The following is a 27,290-nucleotide window of genomic DNA, read 5'->3' as shown; positions in this document are numbered from 1 at the left end:
CTGCTGAGCTGGCTCGGCTGCCCTCCTCCTTTCCTTCCTCCTCCTCCTCACCTCCAGTTTCCTCCCCAGGCAGGCACCTCCTGCCTGGCTCAGGGCCCTCAGTTCCCCTGGATATAACAAACTTAAACTTCTCCAGGTGCCCAAGGCTGCAAACACATTTTTGAGGGGGTGGAGGGGAGTTTATCACCCCGCCAGCGTCTGGAGCCCCTCAGTTGATCTCTCCCTCCGTGAACTCCTCCTTTATGGACTGTTTGCGGGATTTGCAGTCCGGCAGGTCGAAGCCGAAGTCGGCCCAGTCGTCGGCGGTGCCGCGGTTGGGGATGGTGATGGTGTGGCGCACGCGGAAGTGCACGGCCTCCATCACCCGCTGCCGCTGCAGCTCGCCCGAGCTGCCAATGGAGATGGTGGAGGCGTTGCTGCTGCTGGAGCGGATCAGCTGCTGGGCCCCGTAGTCGTGGCTCTGCTTGAGCTCCTGCAGGCCCCGCCAGATGATCATGCGGTACTGCTCCGGGATCTTCAGTGCTGCGAGATCCTGCAAGGACAACACTGCTGAGGCACGGCTGGCAGAATGGGGCTGGACCAGCAGGAGAGAGGCCCAGATTGTTTTTTTGGGGGAAAACATGGGTGCAAAGCCCAACACGGCAGAGCTGGACCTGCCGCCATGGCCATGGGTCCATCGTGGTGCACCCATGGCCTTGGATGCATCCCAATGCACCCATGGCCATGGATGCCTCCCCTGGGCATCACAGACATATTTTATGAAAAATCCTTTTGCCAGGATTTTTTCTCCTGAGAAGCTCTTGAGAAGAGGCCTCAGAAACTAAATGTAAACAATAATTATCTGCTGCTGTGCAATGCAACAGGTGCATCTTTGATTGGTCTCATGTGGTTGTTTTTAATTAATGGCCAATCGCAGTCTGGCTGTCTTGGACTCTCTGGTCAGTCACAAGATTTTATTATCATTCCTTTCTATTCCTTGCTAGCCTTCTGATGGAATTTTTTCTTCTATTCTTTTAGTATAGTTTTAATATATCATTTTCTTTTAATATCATATATAATAAAATAATAAATCAGCCTTCTGAAACATGGAGTCAAGATTCTCATCTCTTCCCTCATCCTGGGACCCCTGTGAGCACCACCACACCCTGGGTTATTTCCCGTTTGTAACCAAGTAACTGCAGGTTTGCAGGTTGGAGATTTTTGTTGTTGTTTTGGGAGGGATTCACATCAAACTGATGTGGAAATGGGAGGAAGGAAGGGATCATTCCCCTTGAACACAGGTTGCAGAGCAGCGTGTGGAGCATCCTTGTGGCCATGCACTTGGGATGCCCTCTGCTCTGGTCCTGGCCCAGCAGGCTGGAGCAGCACCAGCCTCCAGCACTGAGGTGGGTGACCTCAGACTGGGGACATGTGCCAGGACGCACACCAGCACAGGGGGGAGCTGCCAGGGGTCCGTGTTAATGCCAGCACAGAGACTCACGGGAGTGTTAACTGGAGCAGACAGCGAGTATGCAATTAGTAGCTACAAACAACTCAGACACACAGCTCTGCCCTGACACAAGTTTTGGCCATTCCTAAACGTTCCCGTGGACAGCTGAGAGGCAGTCATGGAGTTAGTTCAGCAAATGGTCCAGAACTAGGCTCAGGTTACACAACTGGCCCCAGCCACCAGTGACAAATCATCATCTCTCCTGCGGGATGCTGCAGATGCCAGGTAGAGACACTGCTACACCTGCCTGGGGCAAAACGAGGTCAAAACAGGGTCGGGCAGGAGCTCTGTCTCAGTCAAAACACCAACTCGGGGATTTACAGGGTTTTCCATGGCTCAAAGGGTTCAGGATTATTTTTTGTTTTCCTTTTTCTTGTTCCTCTGGTGGGCTGGGGAGCAGCTCTGCTGCCACCCCAGGTACCAGCAGCAGAGGATGATGCTCTGGGCACACACAGGTATTTCCAGCATCCTCTCCATACTTTTTCCTGCTTTTACCTGATCTGGGCTATTTCATTCCAGACTTCAGCCTCTTTCATTCTAAAGATTAGCAGGGGAAGAGGTGAGACCAGATTAAACCTCCCTGAGCTGCTGTGGGGTGTCCCTGCTGGCTCTGTGGGATATGGGGCACACTCAGCACCTCAGCTGTGTTCTCTGTGATAGGTGGAAAATCTCCCTGAGCTCTGGCCTGGGGATCTTTGATCTCTGTTGTTTCTGAGAGTCTGGAGGAAGCTGAGATTGGTTGTGGTTTTTTGGGACTGGTTGTGATTTTCACCAAGGCCTGAGCAATAGCTACCTCCAAAGGACCATCAAAGGGGCAGGAATGACAGGCATCAATCCTGGGAACACATTCTGTGTGAGGGGCTGGGGCACAGGTTTCCCTTCCTCCAAAACACTTTCAGGTTTGCTTTTCAGACCAACGGGTGTGGGAAACAAGTGGTATAAGAACAGATCTCCCCAAAGCATTTACCTCTATGGATAGGTTCTGCAGGTGGTAAATATTCTGTAACCCTTGTGAGGTGAAATAGTCGATGCAGTTTGGACACCCCAATCCTGTTAAAAAACTGCAGAGAAAGTTTGGAAAATAAAGTGGCATTAAGTTCTCATGAACAACAGCTGTGTCCCATCTCTGTGGGACAGACCATGGCAGGTGGGGGATGTGGAGAGCTCCATGGGTGCTCCACTGGCACTAAGATCAAAGCACACTGTGGGGTTGTGTTCATTCCTAAAACTACACGTTTTCCTCATGATTATCTGAGATTTTGGCTCAGGAACTCATACAATATGAGGGAGCTCAAGCTACTGGGGAGGGGGATCAGGGCATGCCCTGGGCTCTGCCCTGTGTGGATGCTTGCCCAAGGTCTGTCAGAACATCCGTGGTCTTTTTAAAGGCCAAAACATTAAAAACCTGCAGAGCTGTAAATGCATTTCTGGTTGAAATAAGCCACATAGCCATTTCCAGGTGTTGCTGGAAGGGGAAGAGGGAAGCTCATAAAGCTACGTGCCATTGGACAGGTAGGACAAGACCCTCTTCAGGATGTACTTAATTTCTAATTGATCAGGGATCAGGAAGGTGTATGAGGGCAGTGGAGGTTCCTGACTGATTGGTAGCTGGGCTTTGGTTGCTCAGGTGCTGCTGCTCAGGTGAGAGGAGCAGCAGTGATTTCTCAGTTGGGGCCAGTGGCCAGCTGACCAGTTGCCAGACAGATGGGAAGGTTAGAGCGAGGGACACAGCAAGGAACAGAGGACAGACAGACAGGACACCAGGTGCCTTCCCTACCTGACGAGGCTGGGGTCAGCGTTGTAGGGTGGAGGGGGGGTGCAGTGGGACCCCGACACCATGGGCTGGGAGGAGTGGCCCCCGTTCATTTCTCCGTTGCTCTGCATGGGGTGGCTGTTCAGCATTCCAGGTCCTGGGCAGTGGCAACAAATGCACCCATTAGAAACCACCCAAACCTGATAACCTGTGGGAACCCTGCACAGGGAATATTTCTCTTTCTGCTCTGACCCCCAGAGAAGCACTGGCTTTGACCCTCACCCATGGAGAAAACTTCCAGGACTTCAAGATAGATTAGAGTGTACAAAAGTGTGAAATATATTATAGAGAGTAGAATAGTATGTCACTTGGGTGAGAAAGTTAGGTTTTGGGATTTTTGGTATGTAGTAGATGGAGGCAAGATAGAGGGCATTGGGCATTGTCCCAAGCTTCTTCTTCTTCTTAATTTACTCCATTTTCTGCAGTGTTGGTGGCACAGGGTGATTGGTCAAGGAAAACTGCAGTTTTGGGTTACGTGGACAGACAAGGGATGAGTTATTGGTAGATAGGTAAAAAAATAAAGCATGTTTTAAAAGTTAATTGGATGGGGCAACTTTAAAAGACCTTGAAACTGTATATCTGTACATCTGTACATCATTTTGGGGGTGCTTTTCCTGTGCTCAAAGTCTGGTGTAGACAATGTGCTGAGGTTTTGATAAGATAATGATAAACAACTAGCTGAAGACCGAAAAAATCCAGTGCATCTCCTTTTCCTGACACAGAACTGCTCCATGAGGGTTTTCCCCAACAGGGGAACCCCCAGGGAGGGGCCCAGAAATCAAGACATCAGTAATAAACCCCATTTCTGAGCAGGGAGAGCCCAGCCTGCTGACAGAGGACGTACCCATGGGGCCCAGGCCGGGTGCAGAGCTGGAGCCGTGCTGGGCAGGCTGTCCCACCAGCTGGTTCACAGAGGGCAGCTTGTTGATCCCTCCTCCGTGCACTTTGTTCATGGGGGAAAGGACGGGGCCGTAGGAGGAAGGTGTCTGCAGCTGGCTCCTGTTTTGGGAGAGAGCACTCTGGTCAGACTGGGGTGAGCGGGATAGAGCTGCCCTGCTCTGGCCTGGAGCTCCCTCCCAGCCCATCCAGCCTCCCTAGTAAAGGTGCTCAAAGGCTGTGAGGGTCTTGAAGGGCTGCAGGGGTCTGAGGGGGCTTTAGGGGTCTCAGGGACTGTGGCAGTCTCAGGTACTGTGGGGGTCTCAGGAGCTGCAGGGACTTGAGGAGCTTCAGGGCTCTGAGGGACTGTAGGGATTTTAGGGATGATGGAGGCCTCAGTGATGGTGGATGTCTCAGAACTGTGTGGGTCTCAGGAGGCTGCAGGGGCCTGGAGGACTGGGGGGTTCTCAGGGACTGGGGGGATCTCAGGGACTGGGGAGTCTCAGAGGCTGTGAGGGTCTCAGGAGCTGTGAAGGTCTCAGGGGCTTGAGGGTCTCAGAAGCTGTGAGGGTCTCGGGGCCTGTGAGGGTCTCCAGGGCTGTGGGGGTCTCAGGGCCTGTGGGGGTCTCAGGAGCTGTGATGGTCTCAGGGGCTGTGATGGTCTCAGGGCCTGTGGGGGTCTCAGGAGCTGTGAGGGTCTCAGGGGCTGTGATGGTCTCAGGGGCTGTGATGGTCTCAGGGCCTGTGGGGGTCTCAGGAGCTGTGAGGGTCTCAGGGGCTGTGATGGTCTCAGGGGCTGTGAGGTTCTCAGGACCTGTGAGAGTCTTGGGGCCTGTGAGGGTCTCAGGGCCTATGGGAGTCTCAGGGGCTATGGGGGTCTCATGGAGTTTTGGGGGTCTCAGGGGCTGGGGCAGGACTCACTGCCTCTGATGGAGCTGCTGCTGCTGCTGCCGGTAGGAATCCACCAGCTGCTGTGGGACCAGCTCCACCAGCTCCAGGCTCTCCTTTATCTTCATCAGGATCTCAAAGTTCTCCCGGCCTCGCACCTGGAGGAGGGAACAACACCAGGACTTTGCTTTATTCCCGTCCCACCTGGCCAATTCCTCATGCTCCCTTTTTTTCCACCCAGACTACTGTCACTGTGGCCAGGGACTGTTTGGGATGCCCCAATCCCTTGGACATGTGCTTCCATGGATGCTTTTGCTCCTATTCCCAAGGCCTCTACTGTCCTAAGGAGCCACATCCCCCTCCCAAGGTGTTTCTGGCAGAGGGGATGATGTCCCACCACTGTCCCAAATGGATTTCTGACCCCATTGCAGCTCACCCACACTTACAGGCACATAGTACATCTCCTCCTCCCCGTGCCTCCGTTTCTTAATGCCAGTGCCCAGCGCTGGGATGCCCTGGGGGCTCTGCTTGAAGGCTGGAAAGGAGAGGAGAAGAGAATTGATAGAGTTGTGAGAGACAGGATTAAAATTAATATTTTTTAAAATCAGAGAACATTTCTTTTCTATGAAAAAATTCAGGTTATGCATCATACAAAACAGGGAATATTATGATGTTAAGAACAAGTTTATGAAGCTAAATTTTTTGTGGTACATTGATAATTTTAAAAGTCATTTGCTTACTGGTAAGTTAAAAGTTGTTTGATTACCAGGTAATCATAGCTTTGGAAAATATATTCTGGTGGGGCTTTGTGGGGGTTTTTTGTGTGTTTTTTTTTTTGTGTTTTCAAGCTCTGTTTTGAAAGTTATGAATACATGGCTAAGACTTCACATGGAAGGCCATGAAAGGTGATTTCATAGGAGAAATAGACTTTTGTTTATATTACTGTACATGTTGCTGATTCTCCTGAGGTATTTTTTTCTGATTATTTTAGGTTTATTAAATAGTTCTTATTTTGTTGATAATTTTGTAAAAAAAGGTAACCATTCCCTTGGGGCCTGGCACGGGAGAGTGTCCCTTTGTTATTGTCAATAATGAATTTATATATCCAGCCATGAGAGCCATGCCCAGGCTCTGTGAGGAGAGGGCCGGGGTCCAACTTATGAGATTTAGTGGAGAAAGGTCAAAGCATCATCTCAGAGTGTGGATTTGAGCCCAGGCTTGTGGAGGGCAGGGATTTTGGGTGTCCCGAGCCCCCCACCCCTGTCAGGGCACTCACTGCGCTTGTTGGCGTTGCCGTTCTTGGCCGTGCTCTCATTCAGGGCTTGCTGCTCTCGGAAATGATCCTCGTCAGCTTTCCTGTCCCTGCCAGGACAGGCACAGATCCGCCCCTCGAAGGATCTCCTCCCCAGGACCTGCCCGCTGGGAGAACAGCACAGTCAGTGGCCCTGCTTCCCCTTGGGAAGGGCAGAAACCACACCAGAGACCCTCAGCGAGCCCCTGAGCAGCTGGGAGCAGGGGAAGGTTCCATCTGACCAGTCCCTGGTCCCTCCGTGCCAGCCCCTCTCCAAGCTGGCAGAGGGAGCATTGCTGTGCCAAGAGCTGGGGCAGCCCCATCCCGTTCCCTGAGTCTCGGGTTTTGGTGGTTAATTGCTGCTCTGAGATGTGCAGGATGTCTCTGTTTCAGCCTGTGCGGCTGAAGAACGAGTCTGGACTCTTCACTTTTTGGTCTTGAGGTTGTTTATCAATTCTTATCTATAAAATTTTCTTTCTGCCCAGCTGAGGTCTGCTCAGCAGGGCAGCCACAGGCACTCTGTGTTGTCCTTTTATACTACAAACTACGTATAACATATTTACACTTAATTCCCAATACCTATCACCTGTGTTAGACAGTGCACCTCTACTCTAAACCAATCCCAAAGTGCCAACATCACTGCAGAAAATGGGGAACAAGAAGAAGAAGGAGAAAGGCTGGACATGCCCAAGCTCCTTCATCTTGTCCCCATAACCCCCATACCAAAAATCCTAAAATCTACATTTTCACCCTGTGATAATTTTATTATTATACTATTCACACTTGTGTGACTTTCAGGTCCTCATACAAAGCTGGTAACTTGCTCCAGGGGTCACAATCAAATCCCCAGGTGTTCTGGGCAGCATGCGAGGGTCTCCGAGCCCCCTGATGGGGTCCTCAGCAACTCTGGACACGCAGAGGGATGCACTGAGTTCTGACATCTGGGGATGCTCCCTGAAAGGGAGGGTTCCTTCCCCAGCCCTCCCTCGATGGGAGGGATGCCCAACCCTTCTCCCACAGCCACTCACTCTCTCGTCTCCAAGGTGATGATGATGAGGATGGGCCTCCTGTTCATCCCTCCCACGCAGCTGCTGTTGCACATGAAGTTGTACAGGATGGTGGTGAACTCGGTCCCCACCTGGCCGGGAGGGGAGAGCAGGCGCTGAGTGGGGAGTGATGGGGGGAGGCAGGATGGGATCCACGGGGAGTGATGGGGGGAGGCAGGCTGGGATCCCCATGGAGTGAAGAATCAGGGCTGGACCCTCTGGCACAGGGCTGGTGCTTTGGCAGGATGAGCAGGGGAACATTGGGGATGGTCCCAGCTGGAAAAAGGGGACTGCACAAGGACTGTGGGGGCACCAAGGGAAGGAGTGGAGGGGATATCCCATTACATCCCACTTCACAAGACCGAGCTGCTCTTGGATGCTTCACAGGGCTGGGACCTACAGGTTCTGGAGTGTGCCAGGGGATGAGCACAGAGTGGTCTCCGATGTGCCAGGGCAAGGGGGACATTGGGCCCAGCACCCCAAACCAGGGAGGTTCCTGGTCCTTGTCCCCATCACGAGCAGCCGGGTACCTGAGGGGGCTCGTAGGGCACCATCACGCTCTGCCGCCCCGTCACTGGGTCATCCACGTACTGGGACAGGTTGTTGCCTTCCACCCGGATGAGGTGGCTGGCAGGGGCTGACTGGCCTGCAAGGAAAACCTGCAGTTAGAGCCATGGCTGCCCAGGGTGCTCATCCTGAGCCCAGGAGGGTGGTGACACCAGGGACATGCAGCCCTCACCGTCGTTGAAGTCACGGCCCAGCTCGTGGTTGGGACAGCGTTTCACCACCTCGGTGACGTGCTCTGCCTTCTTGTAGACGGGCATGGCCCGGATGATGGTGCCTGGGGGAGGTGAGGTGGACACCTTGATCTGGATGGGGCATGTCTTGGCGATCTGACAGTAGAGCTTCTTCAGCAGCGGGGAGTACTGGAAAACAGGAGACATCCCTCAGGTGAGCATCACTGGTGGGGTGGAGGGTGCTGCCCCATCCAACCTCAGCTTCCTCTGCTGCTCTGATGTAAAGGCAGGGCTTCCTTCTCTTCCCTTTATCCTGGAAATGTTGGAATCTGACAATTTCACCCACATAAACCAGATACAGCCACCTCTTGGGGCATGGAAGGGTTTCCCTGATGGGCAAGGGCTCTGGCACCACTGCACTGAGACAGAGGGAATCTCACTGGAAATCACCATAACCCTCAAACTCAGCCCATTTTGGAAACAATCCTGAGTCTGTTCTAACACACGGAGCACTCAGAGCACTGACACAGCACAGCCTGAGCAAATCATGCTTGATGCCATTAACACTGTCACAGTGATTAGGCAGGACCTGGGAGTTTAGTTCTGACAAAGATGGCTTTGCCCTGATCCTGACTCAATCCTTCACAGCAGCAGTGGTTCATGGAGGGGACAGGGTGGGGACAGGATGGGGACCACTGTCTGGGCTGGCTGTGGGAGGAGGATGCTCTGTGGCAGCTGCAGACAGTGCCAGCAGTCACTGCTGAGCAGAAAATGGTGTGTGGCCACCAAATTCCTCCCCGTGAGGACACAGTGAATTTTGCTCAGTGGCAAACTTGGATGGGAGAAGCTCTGGGGGCTGCAGCCTGTGCCCCTCCAGAGAAGGAGGGGAAGGAGAGCCTGTCCTTCACCTTCCAGGAACTGCCCAGCTGTGGGGATGTGCAATTCCCTTCCACCCCAGCCATGCCACGCTGTTTTCCACCTCGCAAGGAATGTGTTTGCTATACACCAGCCCACCCCTGTGCTCGGAGCAGCCCATCCCTGCATGGCAGGGCATGTTCCTGCTCCAGGTATTTTATCTCATCCCCACAACACAGCGCCCAGTGCCAAAAAAATACCACCGTGCAGAGAGCGTTTGTGGGGATGTTAAAGCTTGTCCTGAGCCATCCAAATACAGGTGTGCCAAGGGCAGGCTCTGCTCTCCTTGTGCCAGTCAGTCCCTGAGCTGGGGCTGCCCAAAACAGGGGCTCAGCACAGGGCTGGAGGGTGTTCAGGGGCTGACAGTGATGGCTCAGTCCCCAGTTTTCCTGGCTCTGACATGTCCCAGTGCAGCTGTGGGTCAGGCAAGAAGGATTTGCATCTCCCAGTCCTGCTGCACTGGATACAGGAGTAGATCCACCCATGGCTGAGCAAGCTGCTCCCACCATGAGGACTGGAACAGGGCAAAAAACAGAAACCATATCTGGGTTTGCCTCATTAAGGTGGTCTCTGGGAAGACATAAAGGGCAGAGGATCTGCCAAGGCAAACAGCAGCAGCTCCTGCAGCTCCTCCAGCACTGCACTGGTGGTGGCCAGCCACAGGTACCAGTTCAGCTGGTGTGTCCTGGGTGTCCCAAGATCAGAACCTGCTCAGCGGTGTGTCCTGGGTGTCCCAAAATCAAACCTGCTCAGTGGTGTGTCCTGGGTGTGCCAAGATCAGAACCTGATCAATGGGGTGTCCTGGGTGTCCCAAGATCAGATCCTGCTCAGTGCTGGGGGAGCAGAAGGATGCTGTGGTCACTGGAGGGTGGTGGCTGAAAGGTACAACATGCACCTGAACCTGACAACAAGCATTAATCCTTATTTTTGCAGGCACTTGGACTCACCCAACAAGAGAGGATGCTCGGAAACCCCTACAGAAATCCCCAAATTTTGCACTCATACCGGATAATGCTGACTACACCTTGACTCCATGGCCAGCTTGGCTTCCTGGGTGTGATCCTGCATCCCCAGCAGGGATTCTCAGGGATTCTCAGGGCTGAGCTGGAAGTGTGGGCTCCACTCACAACGTGGTGACTCTGCTCTTCCTGGCTGGAAACTCCCATGTGGCTGCAGCCCACGGGACCCACTCACCCACCACAAAATGGGGTTCAACACCCTCATTTAGAGGAGCCACCGTGGCAAAACAAGGGTTATTTGGAGGGGCTCTTCCTTGCCAGGTGTTAAAATACTGACAACTCCTGTCAAAGGATCTTTTCATGTAGACATTCCCGGGCAGCCCTCAACATGCCTGGGAACTATAACTGCTCTGGAAGAGCAGAGGTGCATTATGGCAAGTTCTTTGGTAACAAATTCTCTCATTATACCATGTTATGACATGGATAAATCTCTGTTAAATAGCAGAGTGATGCCCTGCAGGGGGAAGGCGGCCGCTCCGTGCAGACTTGTCTCTGCTGATAACCTTATCATGTCCCAACAGCTCCGGGATCGCCTTCAAAGATCCCTCCACAATAACAAACTATTCTTTTAAGGAACTCCCTGCTGATAATTCTGGGCAAGAAAAGTCCAGGCTGTGCTGCTGATTCCTCTCCCTGTGGAGCCGTCCTGTGCCAACCTCCAGCTGCAGCCAGGGCTGAGAGGTCTCACAGAGCCAGGCTGCTCATGGCCACCAGGACAATCAGCATTGTGTTTTAGTGATGCCAGTAGGTTCTGCTCATGGCCACCAGCACAACCAGCAATGTGGTTTTGGGATGCCAATAGGTTCTGCTTATGGCCACCAGGACAATCAGCAATGTGGTTTTGGGATGCCAATAGGTTCTGCTTATGGCCACCAGGACAATCAGCATTGTGGTTTTGGGATGCCAGTAGGTTCTGCTCATGGCCACCAGCACAACCAGAGATGTGGTTTTGGGATGCCACAAGGAGGTTCTGCTTATGGCCACCAGGACAACCAGCATTGTGTTTTTGGGATGCCAGGAAGTTCTGCTCATGGCCACCACGACCAGCACTGTGTTTTTGGGGTGCCAGGAGGTTCTGCTCATGGCCACCAGGACAATCAGCATTGTGGTTTTGGGATGCCACAAGGAGGTTCTGCATGCCCAGCTTGGCAATGCACACTCTCTGTAGAGGACAGTAAAACCTGCACTGTGTAGAGTGTCCCTGAGCAGACATCTCTCTCCTCTGTTATCTGTATTTGATAGTTATCAGCCTCATGCACATCTCTGCTGGGCTCTGCTGCATCACCTGAGGTCCTGGTGCCTCCCAGCACAGCCACACCCTGCACAGCACCCTGCAGGGACCACAGGCACCATGTGCTGCTCAAGTGTGACATGAGGCAGTGGCAGAGCAGAGCCCAGAGATCAAAATGATGGGATTTAATCTCAAACCAGCATGGTTGCCTTGCTGCTTGGCTCTCTGTGTGCCATGGCTGTGTTCCTGCCACCTGTTCCCACAGGGGAACCTCAGTCTGTTCAGCCACATCCTTCCCGTTCTGCAGGGTTTAGACAAACTGACCTCTCAGGACATGGCAGCTGGTCACAGCCAAAGCTCAGGTCACTTGAGCTGTGGCCAGCTTGCTGCCAGGCATAGCAACAACATTTTGAGGCACCTGAACCCCTTCCTGACATGTCCAGACCTCAGCTCCAGGATTCTTTCACACCTACAAAGAAGCCAGGTTATGTTCTGCTCTGGGCATCTCCTGTCTGTGTCTCCACACCCTTTTCTACCCTGGGGACCTCTGGTGTCTGTCTCCATGGTTATGTTAGGACTCAGGTCACCTCTGTTCCTGGAAAACACCAGAGACTGTCTGTTATTGAGTATTAGCATGTGTTTGAGGAACACAAATGGTTTCTGTGGCTTGTGGGTGCTGGGTTGCTTGAACCAGCACAGAGCAGCGGCAGCACTGACAATCTCCCTGGGAGCCTATGGAAACACACAGAACCTCTGTTCCTTTGGGATTTCCTGCAGCTTTCAGTGTTGTCGCCAATTTCTGGGCTGATACTGTGATGCCAGCTCTGTCTCTGTCCCTTCCCTGCTACTGCTGTCTGTCCAGAGTACCAGGAATAAGCAAAAAAAAATGGAAAAACCAAATTATTTAACTCCTAGCAACCTATCATCTCTAAGCTCTGTTTCCCCAAGAGCTTGGTACCACAAAGGGCCTTTGGATGTGTTTGAAATGCAGCTGCTTTTTGGGTGGGATGAGACCATGCAGCACCACTGCCAGATGGAACAGGAGATAAATCAGTCACCCCATGGTGCCACCAGCCACTGTGAGCCTTTCCCATGGTTATCCTGGTGCTGCTGCCCCAAGGAAATGTGCTGGACACCACAAGATGCCACTGAGTGAATGCCCCACAATGGTTCCTGGATGTGGAGCCTCAGCATCCATCACTGCCCACCCTGAGAGAGCACCAGGAGATGGCTCCAGAGGCTGCTCAGCCCCAGGGCTGCCTCCCCAGGCAGGAAATTAGCAGGGAGAGGTGATTTTCCCCATGGATTCTGACAGCCTCACACAAAAAATAACCTGAATCCTCTGCTGGAAAGCCTTCCTGGCCAAGTCCATCTCGCCTGGCCGTCCCTGGGCAGCAGAACCGCTAGGAGGATGTGTCCCAACAGATTTGGAGCCGATAAAATCTTATTTATCTTCAACTGTTGACACCTAAGCGTCTAGACTTGCCTGTTGGGGAAGGCGCAGCCAAGGCCTCCTTTCCCTCTAGAAGGAAATGATTTGCTCAACAATTGCTTTTTCCACAAATCCTCCCCTCCTCCTCTTCTCCTACATTCCAGCCTTCTCATTAGCTTTACTCAAGACGTGTCCAGGACTGCAGTCAATGGATCCCCAATAAAGCCACTGGCCTGGCAAGGGAGAGAGAGAAAGAAAAGCGCTGCCTCCGGCTGCTAATTTCCTTGCACTCCCCAGCAAGCAGCTGCAGAGCTGCATCCTGGGACAGGTTGGGGCAGATCTCAGGCGAGAGGTGATAATAACGTGTCTGTCATCTTCCCCAGACATGTAGCATCTTGCAAACCGCAAATACCGTTAACCGGCTCGGACGAATCTGTTACGGCAGATCCTGGAAGACGTGCCGGCGGCACAGCTAATTTTTTTTTTTTTCCCTAGCTCTCTGTCTAATTTTTTTTTAATAACTATTTTTTAATCACCGGCCTGTAAACTCCTCACTGAGCTGGAAATTCCTCCCCGAGCTACTTTGTTGCTCATTTACTACCAGGCAGGGTTGAGTGCGACTGGTGGTTGAGAGGAGAGGGGAGTGTCCAGCGGGGCCTGAGGTACCTGTCCAGCACACAGGTGGGCTGAACAGGGGGATGTTGCCCTGAGGATGGCTCTAAGAGGTACCTTGGTGCCCTGTGCCTCCAGTCCCTGCACCACAGTGCTGATGGGTTGGGGTGATGGCCATAGGGATGCCCCAAAACCCATCTCCCCACATCTCCATTCCCTGTGCTACAATAATGATGAAGTGATGGCCGTAGAGGTGCCCCAACACTCACCTCCCTGTGCCTCCAAGTCCCTGCATGGCAGCGGTGATGGGTTGGGGTGATAGCCATAAGGAATGTCCCAAAAATCATCTCCCCACATCTCCATTCCCTGTTCCACAATAATGATGAAGTGATGGCCATAGGGATGTCCCAAAACCCATCTCCCTATGTCTCCATTCCCCGTGCTACAATAAGGATGGATTGAAGTGATGGCCATAAGAAATGCCCCAAAACCCATGTGTCCATTCCCTGTGCCACAATAATGATGAAGTGATGGCCATAAGGGATGTCCCAAAACCCATCTCCCCATTCCCTGTGCCACAATAATGATGGATTGAAGTGATGGCCTCAGGGATGCCCAACATTCACCTCCCTGTGGCCCCAGCAATGCTTTGGGGTGACACCAAGCCACCACCAACTGTGCCCAGCACAGAGGGTCTCAAGGCACTCAGCAGAGCCCCCTGATCACCCCAGCCACCATCAGCTCTGTCCCTACAGATCCCTCAGCCCTACAGACCGCTGAGATCTCAGGGCTCTGCAGCAGAGCAGCACAGGGAGGCTCCCTGTGCTCCAGCCTGTGTTCTTCTACCTTAATTAGCATGCCATTACTGCTAATTAAAATTCCTTGGTTCATCCCCAAAGGACTCCTCTCCCTGCCTTCCCCAGTGAGCACATCCTTAAAATAACTTGCAGCGGGGATCTCTCTCACTCACTGCTGATCCAGCGCTGGCACTCTGAGGGTTTAATCTCTCCTGCTAGGTCTGACTCCCTCTGTGTGGTGGATACTCAGATCCCCTGTCCAAGCCAAGCCCAGAGCTCCCTCCCACTCAAAAAAGGAAGCCACAAATCCAGCAAGGAGGTTGCTCACACTGCCAAGGGTGCAGGGAGCAGGCTGGGAGGAGAGGGGAGGGAAAAGGAGGCTGGGAATTGCTGCTGGGAAGGAAATGGGAAAACCAACACAGCAAGAGCAGGATTTAGGGGGAAACCACGGGCTCTGGAGCATCCCAGGAGGGGCTGTGCCATGCAGGAAGGGCTGTGCCATGCAGGAGGGGCTGCCCCTCTGCCCTCTCTCAGCCACTGCTGAGGTGGGCACAGGCAGCATGTGGGTTTGCCAAGGGCACACCAGCATCCTTTCCCCCTCCCATGCAGCAGAGATCAGGGCTCCCAACCCTCTCCCACCTCTCCTTCCCCATGGAGCAGCACTGCCAGGAAGCCATTCCCTTGACCTGTGCATACCAGACACGTTCGAGATAGTGGAACTGATAGCGGGATCGTGTTGGAACATCACACACTGAATTCCTTTGCCTTTTTTTCTTAATTCCATTGTGTCTGGAGCTCCTGGAGCCTCATCCACACCCTGAGAGAGCTGGTGGAAAGCCTCCAGTGGTTGGCTTCGATGGGCTCTGGAGCAGGCTGGTGCTGAGGCTGCTTTCCTACTTCTGGTGCACCAAAATATCAAAATATGGGACGCAGGGTGTCCCCAGCTGTTTCTGCCCAAATCAAGTCCAGGCCATGTCTGTTGGACAGCAACCTTCCTGGGATATGGAAAGGTGCCAGAGAGAGTTTGCAGAGGGGGTCTGTGGTACAGAGATGCTCCTGAAGAATTTTCCCTCCTCTTCATATCTGCCTCTACCCCAAAAAGCCACAGACAGTGGCCAGCAAGGGGAGAACCTTCCTCCCATCCTCCTCATTCAGTCAGGACCACAGAAAGCATTTCAGCTCCTCTGTGCTCATGCTCCAGCTGCAAGATCTATCAAGTAAGTGGAGCCAGCTTCACTCTGCCATCTCCCCTGGCTGAGCACTGGCATGCAGACTGGTTTGCTGTGGGTGACTGCTGGACAGCCATCCATGGAGCAGGAGCAGGAATTGAGGGCGGAATTCAAACAAAGCCGGTCTGTACTAGTACGGTCATGAGGATCATGTACACTGTGGTGAACAATGTGGTTCGAAGGGTTAGAAGAAGGGCTCAGGTGTTTAGGTAGGATGTGTTTAGGCTTTCAATGATTTGAGTAGAACCCTGCCAGGAATGGTGTTCCTGTTAGGGCGAGGTTGCCGATGGTGAGGCACGCAGTGGTTGTGGGTAATATCTTTTGGAGCCCTCCTATTTTTCGGATGCCTTGTTCACCACTTAGGCTGCGAATGACGGAGCCTGAGCACAGGAAGAGCACGGCTTTGGAGAACGCGTGGATTGAGATGCATTCTCCTCCTGTCCAGCCTTCCCCTCGCAGGCTCTTTGCTCCCCAAAACAGCAACAAGACAACCCCGGGTGTAGTTCCATGGATGTATCAGAGACCCCCCTGCCTGCCTGCTCGGGGGTTTGTCCATCTCCTCCCGGTTCCAGGAGCCCCCACGTCCCTTTGCAGCCCGGCTGCGGGAAGCCAAAGACCCCATTAACACCTCCGCATCTCTGGCACAGGCGAACAGTGCTCTGCCGCCAACCTGACTTGAGAAAAATCCTAATTATCCATCAGTTACCAGCTGGCTGGCGTGGCGAGGGGCTGCGGCGAGAAACCCACAGCGTTGGGCTGCAGCGTGTCCGGGCAGCGGAGCCGCCGGGGCCGGGCAGGATGCCGGCGTGCCCTGGCTTGCCGTGCGCAGCTCCCCGGGCTCTGCCTGCCCGAGGGGGGCTTCCAACCGCAGGGAAAAGCTTATTTTCGGCATCTGGCCGCTGCTCCCTGCGATAAGAAGGCCATTAAAAATGAAAAGGGAGGTGGGAGCAGATTGGAGGGCTTCCCGCAGGATGGGTGAGCGCGGGTGCTGCTGTCCAGGGATGGGGACACAAATGTCACCCATCACTGCTCAGAGTCCCTCTGCCAGGACAGAGCTGGGCAATGCCAGTCCCAAGGCTTCACCCTTCTCCATTCATCTCTTTTCTAAAATTAGAAAATCAGCATTTTGAAGCATTTTGAAGAGAGAGCAGCTGGTGATGTTCTGCTCCCACCGCCCTCACTGCTGCCCTCAGACCCCTGATGATGTTCTGCTCCCACTGCCCTCACTTCTACCCTCAGACCCCTGACGATGTTCTGGTTGCATTGCCCACACTGCTGCCCTCAGACCCCTGATGATGTTCTGGTCCCATTGCCCTCACTTCTACCCTCAGACCCCTGATGATGTTCTGCTCCCACTGCTACCCTCAGACCCCTTCCTCCTCCTCCTCCTCCTGCATTGAGTCAGGGGTGTCTGCTAAAGCACATCTTATTTCTGGAGAGATATGCAGACTCCTCATTTGAATCCTTCAGGAGTTGGGAGAATCCACCACATTCCTTGGTAAATTGTTCCTATGGTTAATTATCCTCACTGCTAAAAAAAAAAATAAAAAATAAACCTCCTTGTTTCTAGTCTGAATTTGCCTGGCTTCAGCTTCCAAGTGCTGGATCTCATTCTGTCTTTTGCTATTAGATTAAAGAGCTGGCTGCTATCAGGAACCATCTCCTGGGTACACCACCATCGAGCCCCCTTGCTCCTCTTGGGGGGAACTTCCATGCAGAACATTTCTGTGGTATTGCTCTACAAAGCATCTGTTCCAAACTGTTCATTTTCTTCACATTTCCATCCCAGGCCATGGCTGTTTTGTCAATAGAGGGTTTGAAGGGTGGGCAGGAGCACCATGTGTGGACACTGACACTGATTTGCCCAGCCCTGTACAGCAAGTATTTGTCCAGCACTCTACAGGGGCCAGCTCAGCTGGCCCTTAGGAGCTCTAGGAGAGAGAGAATAGGTAATGCCACATCTCCCAGAGGGATTCAAGTCAAAACCCTTCAAAACCAGGAGGCTACTGGGCTACACACCTCCATCAACCAAAACTCGTGACTATATCAAAAAACGATGCCAAATCTTTTGCCAGGCTAACTCACACAAACCATTTGTCTTGGCATTGCCTGCTCACCAGCTGTCCTTTCCTTTTCTGTGGCCAGATCCTCCATGATTCAACCCCAAATTGCAGGAGACCTTCAGCTAAGAGTCCTTCCAGTGCAGCAGAGCCCTCTCTGCTCCAAAATGCTGCCCAGAGTGATGGCTCTGCCCAGCTCGTGGTCAGTGTTGGTGGCAATTGATCAACCACCCTGGCATGGATTATTGGGTGCAGAAAAGCTCAGAGTATTCAAAAGCCACGAGGCTTCCCCAGGAGGAAGAGGCTGGGTTGGTTGTTGGTTCTTCCCCAGTGCTGCCCCAAAGCAGAGCACCAGGATGGTTGGTGCTGCTGAGCTTGGTGTGGCCATCACTGGTCTGTCAAATGTCCCTTTCTGTCCCCAGCCCTGCTGACCATACATTCCCCTTCCCTTCCCTGCATTCCCCAATGGCTTTTCCTCACCTTAGGTGTGTGTGTCCAGCTCCTGTGGAAGCTCACACAGAGTTATTTGTGAGTTCACTGACAACACAAAACACATTTGTTTTGCTGAGCTCCTTTCCCCATTAAACCAGGACAAACTCTCAGGTGCGGCAGTGGCACTGCAGAGGTCACAGTGAGCTGGAGGAAGGCATTGGCCTCATCTTCCAGCCCTGACCATGCCTGTGACAGCCCCAGCCAGGAGGACACCAGGAGGGACAGGCAGTCACACCAGCAGGACAATTTCTCATGTGGCACCTTGGCAAGCCCGACATGCTACACCACCCCTGGCAATCCTGCAGGAATCACTGCTGCAAACGAAACACCCCCTGTGCTCTCCAGGGTGCCCCATGCTGCCAACCCACTGCTGCTCTCCACCAGGCTCAGCCCCAGTGCAGGTGGGCACTGGCCCTGCTGCCAACCTGCTCTGGGGGATGCAGCCACGCCAGCATTGTGGCTCAGAGAGCCACACACCTCTGAGTGTCCTCACAAGTGGTAAAGTCAACTCAGGCATTCAAATCCTCACTGTGGACCCTTCCCAGGACCCCTCCTTGCAGCTGTGGGTGGCTCCCAGTCCCAGCTGGTGGGTGCATGCTCCATGGATGCTCCCAGCCACCCCTGGAATGGAATGAACGTGTTCTCCGGGCAGCTCCCGGGTCCAGCTGTCCCCCCGAGGCTCAGAGGGCACCGTGTGGCACTGCCGGCTCTGAATCCCACAGAGGCTTGGGTAAAACAGCCACATTCTGTCCTGGTGAGCTGAGCTCCCAGTGGGACACAGCCAGAGGAGAACAGTCAGCACAGGGTGGTGCGAGACAGCCTGAGCTCTCTTTAGAGCTGTGGAAAGATCCCAGGATGGTTTCCAGGAGGGGAGCCCTGCTGCACTGCCTCTGCTCCACCCCAAAACCATCCCACTCCACCTGGGGACAGTGGAAAGAGAGCACCGGGCACGTTCTGGCCCCCATCCCTGCGTGCCAGGACAGCACACGCTGCAGTGCCTGGTTTCGGTTTCCATTGGGAGCTTTAGGACGGGAATGAAGAAAGGAAAGCTCCTGTGCAGATTTACCTGCGGCTGACAGGAGTTATCCATCCCCTAGCAGGGACAGGAGCGGGCTGGAATCACATCCTGCCCGAGGATTCCGCTTTACTCACTTCCTAATGAAATGCCGCAAGGGGAGAAAGTGGAAAGAATGGAGATTTAACCATCCCTGCGAGGGCAGTGCGCTCAACCGAGTCTCGGTCCCGTGAAGCAGCAGGGGAAGCTGCTGGACTGCACCAGCCGGGAATTCTGATTTCAAACACCCCATCGCTGCTGCTTTCCCGCTGTAGCACCCATTGGTTTCGGCAGGACACAGCCCCAGCTCTGCCGAGCCGCCGGAGCCCGTCCCGTCCCGCATCCTCCCAGCACAGCCGGGAGCATCCCATCGGCCGCTGCCCGGGGTGTCCCTGCACCGCAGCATCCAGGAGGGATGCTGCCAAGCAGGAGCGATTGTCTTGGCAATTAAACCCGTCACCTTCCGCAAACAAAGGTCATTATCACAGCCGGGGCTTAAACACCGCTGGGCTGCTCTGCCCGTTCCATGGCAATGTCAAACCGCAGCCCCGGAGAGAATTCTGCTGCTCCTGAGGGGTGTCAGCCGTCCCATCCCAACCTTCCTGCTCTGCCAGTGCTGCCCGGAGGAGAAAACCCGCTTGGGCATGGTCAGCTGCTCCCTCAGAGGCACTGCGGGATTGACACTGGTGCCACTGGCCGCAAGTCCTTAAAAACACCACGCTGAGCCAGCAGCATGGCTGAGAATTTTTTTGCCACAAAAAGCAGAGCAGCTTTTTGTGCTCTGCCCGGCCCCTGGGTCCCTGCTCGCAGAGCTGTCCCGTGCCGGGCAGCAGGAGCAGCAGAGGAGCAAATCTGCATCCCAAGAGACAGCAGGGGCTGTGCAGCCACCCCTGCGGGCATCAAAACCTGCTGCGCTTAAAATCCTTAAAATTCCCGTCCTATGCAGCCACCCCTGCGGGCATCAAAACCTGCTGCGCTTAAAATCCTTAAAATTCCCGTCCTATGCAGCCACATCTCCGGGCATCAAAACCTGCTGCACTTAAAATCCTGCTCGGTTATTTGCTATGACTTGGAGGGATTAAGTTACTCCTCTAATCCGGGATGGAGAAGGACTGTAAATGACATCTTACGGCACAGCTGTAAATGGCAGTCACAGCACAGCTGGGGACGGACAGGAGCAAAGGTCCCTCTCACCCACGGCCTCACTACTGACAGCACCCGCTGGCAAATACCCTTGGAAACACCATGAGAACAAGGCAGGTATTTCCCCAGGACGGAGAATATTTACCCACAATTAGAGAATCGCCAGGAGAGAAGTGACATCCCAGCTGTGCTTCACACCCCTTTGGGAGAAATACCCTGGGAAGCGCCGTCAGAACAAGGCAGGTACTTCCCCAGGACATTCATTTTTGGAGGACTTTTACCCAAATTTAGGAAATTGCCAGGAGAGAAGTGACATCCCAGCTGTGCTTCACTCGCCTTTGGGAGAAACACCCTGGGAAGCGCTGTGAGAGCAAGGCAGGTACTTCTCCAGGATGGAAGACATTTACCCAAATTTAGGAAATCGCCAGGAGAGAAGTGACATCCCAGCTGTGCTTCACTCCCCTTTGGGAGAAACACCCTGGAAAGCAAGCAGGGATATTTCCAGCTTCTTCCCTTCCCAAGACCACCACCTGTGCCCATGAAGTCACCATCAGTGGTGGCTCCATCCCGTGTCACCTCCCCATGCCACCACCCTGAGCGCGATGACGACGCGCTCGGCCGCGCTGAGCATCTCCCCAAAGCAATGCAGAAACCCCAAAACTCACGGTCCAGGTGGCCGATTTGGCGGTGCTGGATTGCTGGAAGGTCACCTCGAAGTGGTGGGGACCGGGGTAGTCGGTGTTGGAGGGGATGACGGGCGCCGGGGACATGGCCTCGAAGGTAGAGCTGGGCTGCGAGTAGGGCGAGTGCGTTGGGACATTGGAGGTGTGCTCGGAGCTGTAGGGGCTGGTGGAGGCTGCTCTGCTGCCGATGCTCTGATCCATGCTGCTGTTGAGCAAATTGAACTGGGACTGGAGGAAGGGAAAAAGGGGAGGAGGGAAAAAAAAAAAAAAAAAAAGAAAAAAAAAGAAAACACCAGCCAGTTTAGAGACGGGGAAACCTCAGGCACCTTTCTGCAGGGCTGGGGTGTCCTGTTACAGCCTCCTTAAAGGGCCAGCATTGCGGGAGGGGAGGCAAAGGAGCTGGTCTGGGTGGCTCGGGTTTTCTGACAGGTCGCCACTTGTGTGAGGGATGAAATCCGTGTGCTTAAATCACCCCCTTTGAGCTGCTCCATCCAGCGAGGTGCCCCAATCCCGGATTTCTGGAGCACCTGCCTTGGGAAAGCCACGTTTATGGCGGTGGGGAGGAGAGGGCAGGGATGTGGTGGGGTTTGCTCAGGTGTGGGAAATGTTCAGCTGCAGGTGAGGAGTGACAGCCAGCCCTGTCCTGCACGCAGGGCTCTGTCCCTTCCAGCAGCCAGAGTGTCACAGCTCGGTGAAGCCACCCTCAAGGCGAGCAGCAATCCCTGGCCGTGACATCGCTCCATCGCCACGGCCATTCCCCATTTTCCACCCTCTTTTCCAGCCTGTCCCTGTTGTGTTCACTGGTCAGGACACACACACACAGCCCCACATCACTCCCCAGCAGTGGTTTGTACCTGTTTTCCAGTGGGATGGCTGCTCCCAGCCCTAATTTGGGCTAAACCTCAAACCTACAAAGCAGGAGGCTGCGATGCAAAGCGCTGCAGCAAGGTCACAGAGCAAATGGACACACTTAGGTGGGTCCTGGCTCTTATTCCAGACCTGTTGGACCAAATCATAACTTTTTACAATTTTTTCCTTGTTCCTCTTCTGATCAATTACTGTCAGATTCTTCCAATAAGAGCTGGCAGCTCCTTTACCCAAGCACAGCAACATTCCCAAGAGCTGTGTGGCTAAAGAAATCTTAGTATTTCCTTAGAAAAATCAGACTCAAATACAACTGTTTCCCAGATGAAGTGGGATGGGTTTTTCCCCCAGAAATCTGAAATTCTCGGGGTTTTTTTCCCCCCAGAAATCTGCAATTCTGTTTTTTGTTTTTTTTTTTTTTTTCCCAGAAATCTGCAATTCCCGAATTGCTCAGGGGATGGTTTTTTCCCCCAGAAATCTGCAATTCCCAGGTTTTTCCCCCAGAAATCTGCAATTCCCAAATTGCTCAGGGGATGGCTTTTCCGCCCCCCCCCCCCCCCCCATTATTCTGCAATTCCCAGGGTTTTTCCCCCCAGAAATCTGCAATTCCTGGGTTGCTCTCACCCTGCAGCCCCAGAGGCAGTGCTGGTGACCATGCACAGTGCCGGGTGCATTGCCATGTGTCACCCCAGCATTTCAGCAGGGACACAGCACCCATGGACTGCCCTCATCCCTGTCCCCAGCACCCTCTGGAGCAGATCTGTGAAGCCCAAGAGCTGTGGAAGCAGCCGTGGGCACTGCCAGCAGGCTCAGCCTTCTCCAAAGGGCTGCAAGGCTCACGGCTCAGGAATCAGGAAAACGTGTTTTAACTTGGGATCCCAACCTCACCCAACCCTCTCCGGTGTGGAATGGTTTTAAAGGCAATCATCCTTCTCCAGGGAAGTTCTCCTGTTGCCTGCATCTCTCACAAGGTCGTTGGAGCCTGTGACTAAGTGGAGGAATGCCGAACAAGATCTGGCTTGCTTTTACGCATCCAGCCATTTTCTCCCCTAAAATATGCGCCTAAATCCCTCTATTCCTCCTCACCGCTCTATAAATAGCCCAGCCAAAGACAAGCCAAGCTCTCCTTAATCCAGGCTTCACCTGGGGAGAAAAACTTATGAGAAACTCTGGCGAAAAAGGCACATTAGGAAAGCTTTTGCCATCCAACTGGGAAATGGAGCTGCTGCAGAGACACTGAGGTTGCACAAGAAAAGCTGAGGGATCAACCAGGAGAACAGCAGCAAGGGAAAAGGGATTGCTGCTGGATGGGGCAGCGCCCAGGAGTATCAGGACGATACTCAGCTGATCCAGGAGTATCAGGGCTGAGCTGTTTTGCTCCCATGCTCAGAGACAGGAGCGTTCATGTGGCTGTGAATGGGCAGGTGAATGGGGACCCACCACAGAATGGAGCATCCTGAGCTCTGGGTGGGGGAAAACCCTCCCTCAGGAGGAATGGTGAGATGTGAGACCCAGGGTGTCACCTCTGACAGGCTGGGCTGCCTCAGCACAAAGCAAAATCAGCACTCTGAGTGCCCCCAGACTTAGGGAATGTGCTGGTGGAGAGACCCAGAGTCAGGTGTGCAGGCAAAACCCCAGACTTGCTGCTCAAAATTGATGAAAAACCACAGACTTGCTGCTTAAAATTGATGAAATTGTGGAAACATTCCCCTAAAAGATGCATTGAAGGCAGGAGTGTTTGTGTGCGTGTGTAAATATGTACATACACACACAGGGATAATTATTCACACAACTGCAGCAACGACCTGCCATGGAACAGCCCTGACAATGGGACACACAGGCTTGGTAACAACAGACTTAAGGTAAAATCAGGAATTAAGAGATTTCCTTATATCTCCAGCTCCCTCTGCACCTGTGCTGGACGGTTCTGAATCCCAGGGACAGACACAAACCCCTTTTCCCTAAGGAAACAACCTCAGTGCTTGAGCACAGGGCTGGAAATGCATTACCCGCAGCACAGGTACAGCTTCACCTGCCCTGCCCTCCCAGGGATTTCCACCAGGGGAAGGAAGCCTGCCTGGGGAGGCAGGCGAGCAATGTGGGCTCAGCTGGGATGACAGAGTGGTGCTGGAGGTCTCCAGAACCTCCAGATCTCCTTAGACACTTCCAGCACCTCCAGATGCTCCTTGCATGGACACTCAGGCTGACCTGCGCACACAGAGCTAAGGGATCCTGCACCCTCAGCACCAGAGCTTTAAATCCCACCCTGGCTGTGATTTGTGGATGGATGCTCTGGCTCACCTGTGCACACAGAGCTAAGGGATACTGCACCTCCTGCACTTGAGCTTTAAATCCCACCTTGGGTGTGATTTATGGATGGATGCTCTGGCTCACCTGTACATAGACAGCTAAGGGACCCTGCACACCCAGCACCTGAGCTTTAATTCACATCTTGGTTGTGATTTATGGATGGATGCTCTGCCTGAGCCCCTTCCCACCTGTACACACAACTAAGGGACCCTGCACCCTCAGCACCTGAGCTTTAAATCCCACCTCGGGCTCTGCAAGAGGCAGATGGGGCAAAGCAAGAGGAGCAGCGAGTGCCTGCTGAGGCTGCAGCATCCTGCACCAACACAGGGCTGGAGCAGCTCCAGCTCCTCCAGCAGCTGCAGGACAGGGACAGGAGTGCACTGGGACATCCCCTGGAGCATCCAGCACCCAGGCAGAGCCGGATCAGGTATCTCAGAAGTGGAGGATAACTCAAAGCAGAGCATCAAAGCAAAGCAAGCAGCACCTACCGTGGTGAAATGCTGCATCGGGTCGCTGATGTAGAGCATTTTAGTTGTCTCGGGGCTCACGGAGCGCGGGGCAGGCTCCTGCCACGGGACTCATGGGGTCGGGCCGGCCGCCGGGCAGGGAGGGGAGGCGGGAGGAGAGGGAGGAGAGCGGGAGCGGGGCAGCTCCAGGGATGCTGCGCCGGCCGCCCGTCCGTGTGCCGCCGTCTGTTGGCTTTTTTTTGTGCTTTTTTCATCTCCCTTAGTTCTGTCAACTCGCTGCATCCAACAATAAAACGGGGCCCACCCCTTCTGTCCCTCATGACTATTCATTAAAGCACAGGGCAGGCCCCAGCTTGCCCAGTGATGGACTGGGCGATACCAACCATTCCCGCTGCAGGGAGAGCAGGGGTCCAGCTCCACCACCAAACCTGCCTGGATCCCGCTCCCCAAAGCTCCCCAAAGCTTCTTCCAGCCACAGGGAACTGGAGACCTGCTGGGGCTGGCAGCTGGCACCAGCACAATGAGGTGCCCACCTTGGCATTGAGCAGGCAGGGCTCTGTCTACGAGAGCTCCATGTCTGGGAGGAGATGTGAAGTTATGGATGGATGGATGGATGGATGGATGGATGGATGGATGGATGGATGGATGGTTGGTTGGATGGATGGTTGGATGGATGGATGGTTGGATGGATGGTTGGATGGATGGATGGATGGATGGATGGATGGATGGATGGATGGATGGATGGATGGATGGATTGTGCAGTTGTCCCCAGCACAATGAGGTGTCCACCCTGGCACTGAGCAGGCAGGGCTCTCTCTACGAGAGCTCCGTGTCTGGGAGATGTGGAGCTGTCTTTGGATGGATGGATGGATGGATGGATGGATGGATGGATGGATGGATGGATGCATGGATGGATGCATGGATGGATATCTAGAGGGACAGACAGCAATATTTAGGGATAGATGCCTGACACAGCATTGGGGTGACCTGCTCAGTGCCACCGAGCACCAGCACCACTGATAGGGCACTGATGTGTGCCAAGAGCAGCAGGAATCAGCATGGACTGGGTGGTCCCTCCCCTCTCTTGCCTTCCCCTCCGGCTGTTGGCATCCCGTTACCAGAGCCCTTCTGGTCCAGAGCCCTTCTTGTCGCTCGCCCCAGGCTGCTCCGGGCTCAGCTTTGCTGACAGCGTCAGCGAGGGGAAAGGCGATGCTCGCTCAGCGAGGGGCACAGGCACAATTAGCAGCACTCTGCCCTGCTCCTGCCCGCTGAGAAGGACCGGGGAAAGGAGGGAAAGTGAGTGGAAAGCGAGGGAAAAGGCGCTGGGGGAGGGGAGGCAAGCTGTCAGCGAGGGAAACAGCGACTTTCCGGAGGGAAATATCGATTTTTCGGAGGGAAACAGAGACTTTCTGGAGGGAAACAGCGACTTTCTGGAGGGAAACAGATTTTCTGCAGGGAAACAGAGATTTTCCGCAAGGAAACAGAGATTTTCCGCAGGGAGATGCAGCCAAGAACCGGGGCAGCCCCAGGGATGCTCCCGAGCATCCCTGAACACGCCCAAGCGGCCGGGATGCCTCGCACAGCCCTGATGCTTTTCCGAGACTTTGTCTCAGATAGAAGCAAAGGTTTCTGTCAGGAAGGGCAGCAGCACGGACCTGGGGCTGTGCTGGGAGCACAGAGTGTCTCTCCAGCAGCTCTGCCTCTGCAGCAGCTCACAAATGGCTTTTGTCCCGGAGCGAATGACACTTGGTACTTAACTAGAGCTCCTGCCCCGCTGCTGCCTGCACTGATGTTATCTAACAATAAATACCCACGATTTTATTGACCCTTGTGCCATTGATTAACCCTGCCCCAGTAAGGTTGGTTTCTCCCCCAGAGCCCCCAGCCCATCCCTGCAGGGAAATCAAGGATGTGCCCGGCTTAGGTGCCCATCCCTGCTCTCTGAGCACACTCACCATCACCGAGTCAGTCATGCCTCTCATCTGGAACACGTCCATGGTGACCTCTGTGCTGTTGGAGACCTCATTGCTGCTGCTGGGGTTGGTTGGAGGCAGGTCGAAGTAGGTGCTGTCTGGTTCCCTGGGCAGGAGGTGAGGGCACTGTCATCCCCCAGCTCTCCAGCACAGCCTGTGCCACCACCACCGACCCCCAGAAACTCACAGTCCCCTCAAACCTCATCCCTTCCCCAAACCTCATCCCTTCCCCAAACCTCATCCCTTCCCCAAACCTCGTCCCTTCCCCAAACCTCGTCCCTTTCCCCAATCTTGTCCCTTTCCCCAATCTTGTCCCTTCCCCAAACCTCGTCCCTTCCCCAAACCTCGTCTCTTTCCCAACTTCTTTCTCCATCCTCTGCTTTTATTTCCACCTGGCAGAGCTGTAGGTGCAGGAAATTCTGCACCCACCCAGCTACTCCAGCATATCTGTCACCTTGGGATGCCTTTACGTGAGAGGACCAAGGAAGGAAGATTAAATGAAGCACAATCCTTCTCCCTTGGATTAGAGCATGAGGCTCAAAGGCCAGAAGGCTTGCAAACATCTTGGTGGGGCTGGGAGATGTTTAACTTTGGAATTGAGGGTTCCAGCTTGAGGGGACCTCTGACACTGTCCCCATGCTGTCCTGGAGCATTGCTACCCATGGCACATATGTGGCAAATGGAATGCCATGAGCAAAGTCTGAAACCAGGGAGCCAAATTTGCCAGGTGGAAAAGTGGTTTGTGGAAAGCAGAGGATGCAAAAGGAAATTTGTCTTTTTCACAGAGCCACTGCTGCCTCTGAACGCCCCCATGGGGAATGAGCACACCCCACTCACAGCGAGCTCCAGAGGTGCTCAAATGTGGGGCC

General features: G+C 53.9%; 1 protein-coding gene across 4 annotated transcripts; it reads right to left on the bottom strand.

The window, feature by feature from the left end:
- Positions 1-208: 208 nt before the first annotated feature.
- On the bottom strand, positions 209-26,442 carry TP73 (tumor protein p73). 4 transcript variants are annotated; one of them, XM_059487343.1, is made up of 12 exons: positions 26,404-26,442; positions 20,790-21,035; positions 8,143-8,329; positions 7,934-8,049; positions 7,386-7,495; positions 6,343-6,485; positions 5,513-5,601; positions 5,100-5,224; positions 4,147-4,301; positions 3,267-3,399; positions 2,457-2,550; positions 209-532 (listed from the first exon to the last, which is right to left on the bottom strand). In XM_059487343.1, exons 1-12 carry the CDS (start codon positions 26,428-26,430, stop codon positions 209-211), a joined length of 1,749 nt encoding a protein of 582 aa, XP_059343326.1. In that variant the 5' UTR covers positions 26,431-26,442. The 4 variants fall into 4 exon arrangements, with proteins under 4 accessions (XP_059343326.1, XP_059343327.1, XP_059343329.1 ...); XM_059487344.1 differs by lacking the exon at positions 26,404-26,442 and adding an exon at positions 24,470-24,508; XM_059487346.1 differs by lacking the exons at positions 3,267-3,399; positions 4,147-4,301.
- Positions 26,443-27,290: the final 848 nt, after the last annotated feature.

Source organism: Ammospiza nelsoni, chromosome 22 (assembly GCF_027579445.1).
Source record: "Ammospiza nelsoni isolate bAmmNel1 chromosome 22, bAmmNel1.pri, whole genome shotgun sequence".
Lineage (NCBI taxonomy): Eukaryota > Metazoa > Chordata > Aves > Passeriformes > Passerellidae > Ammospiza > Ammospiza nelsoni.
Note: the sequence above shows the minus strand (reverse complement) of the source record. Positions and strands in the feature narration are given on the sequence as shown.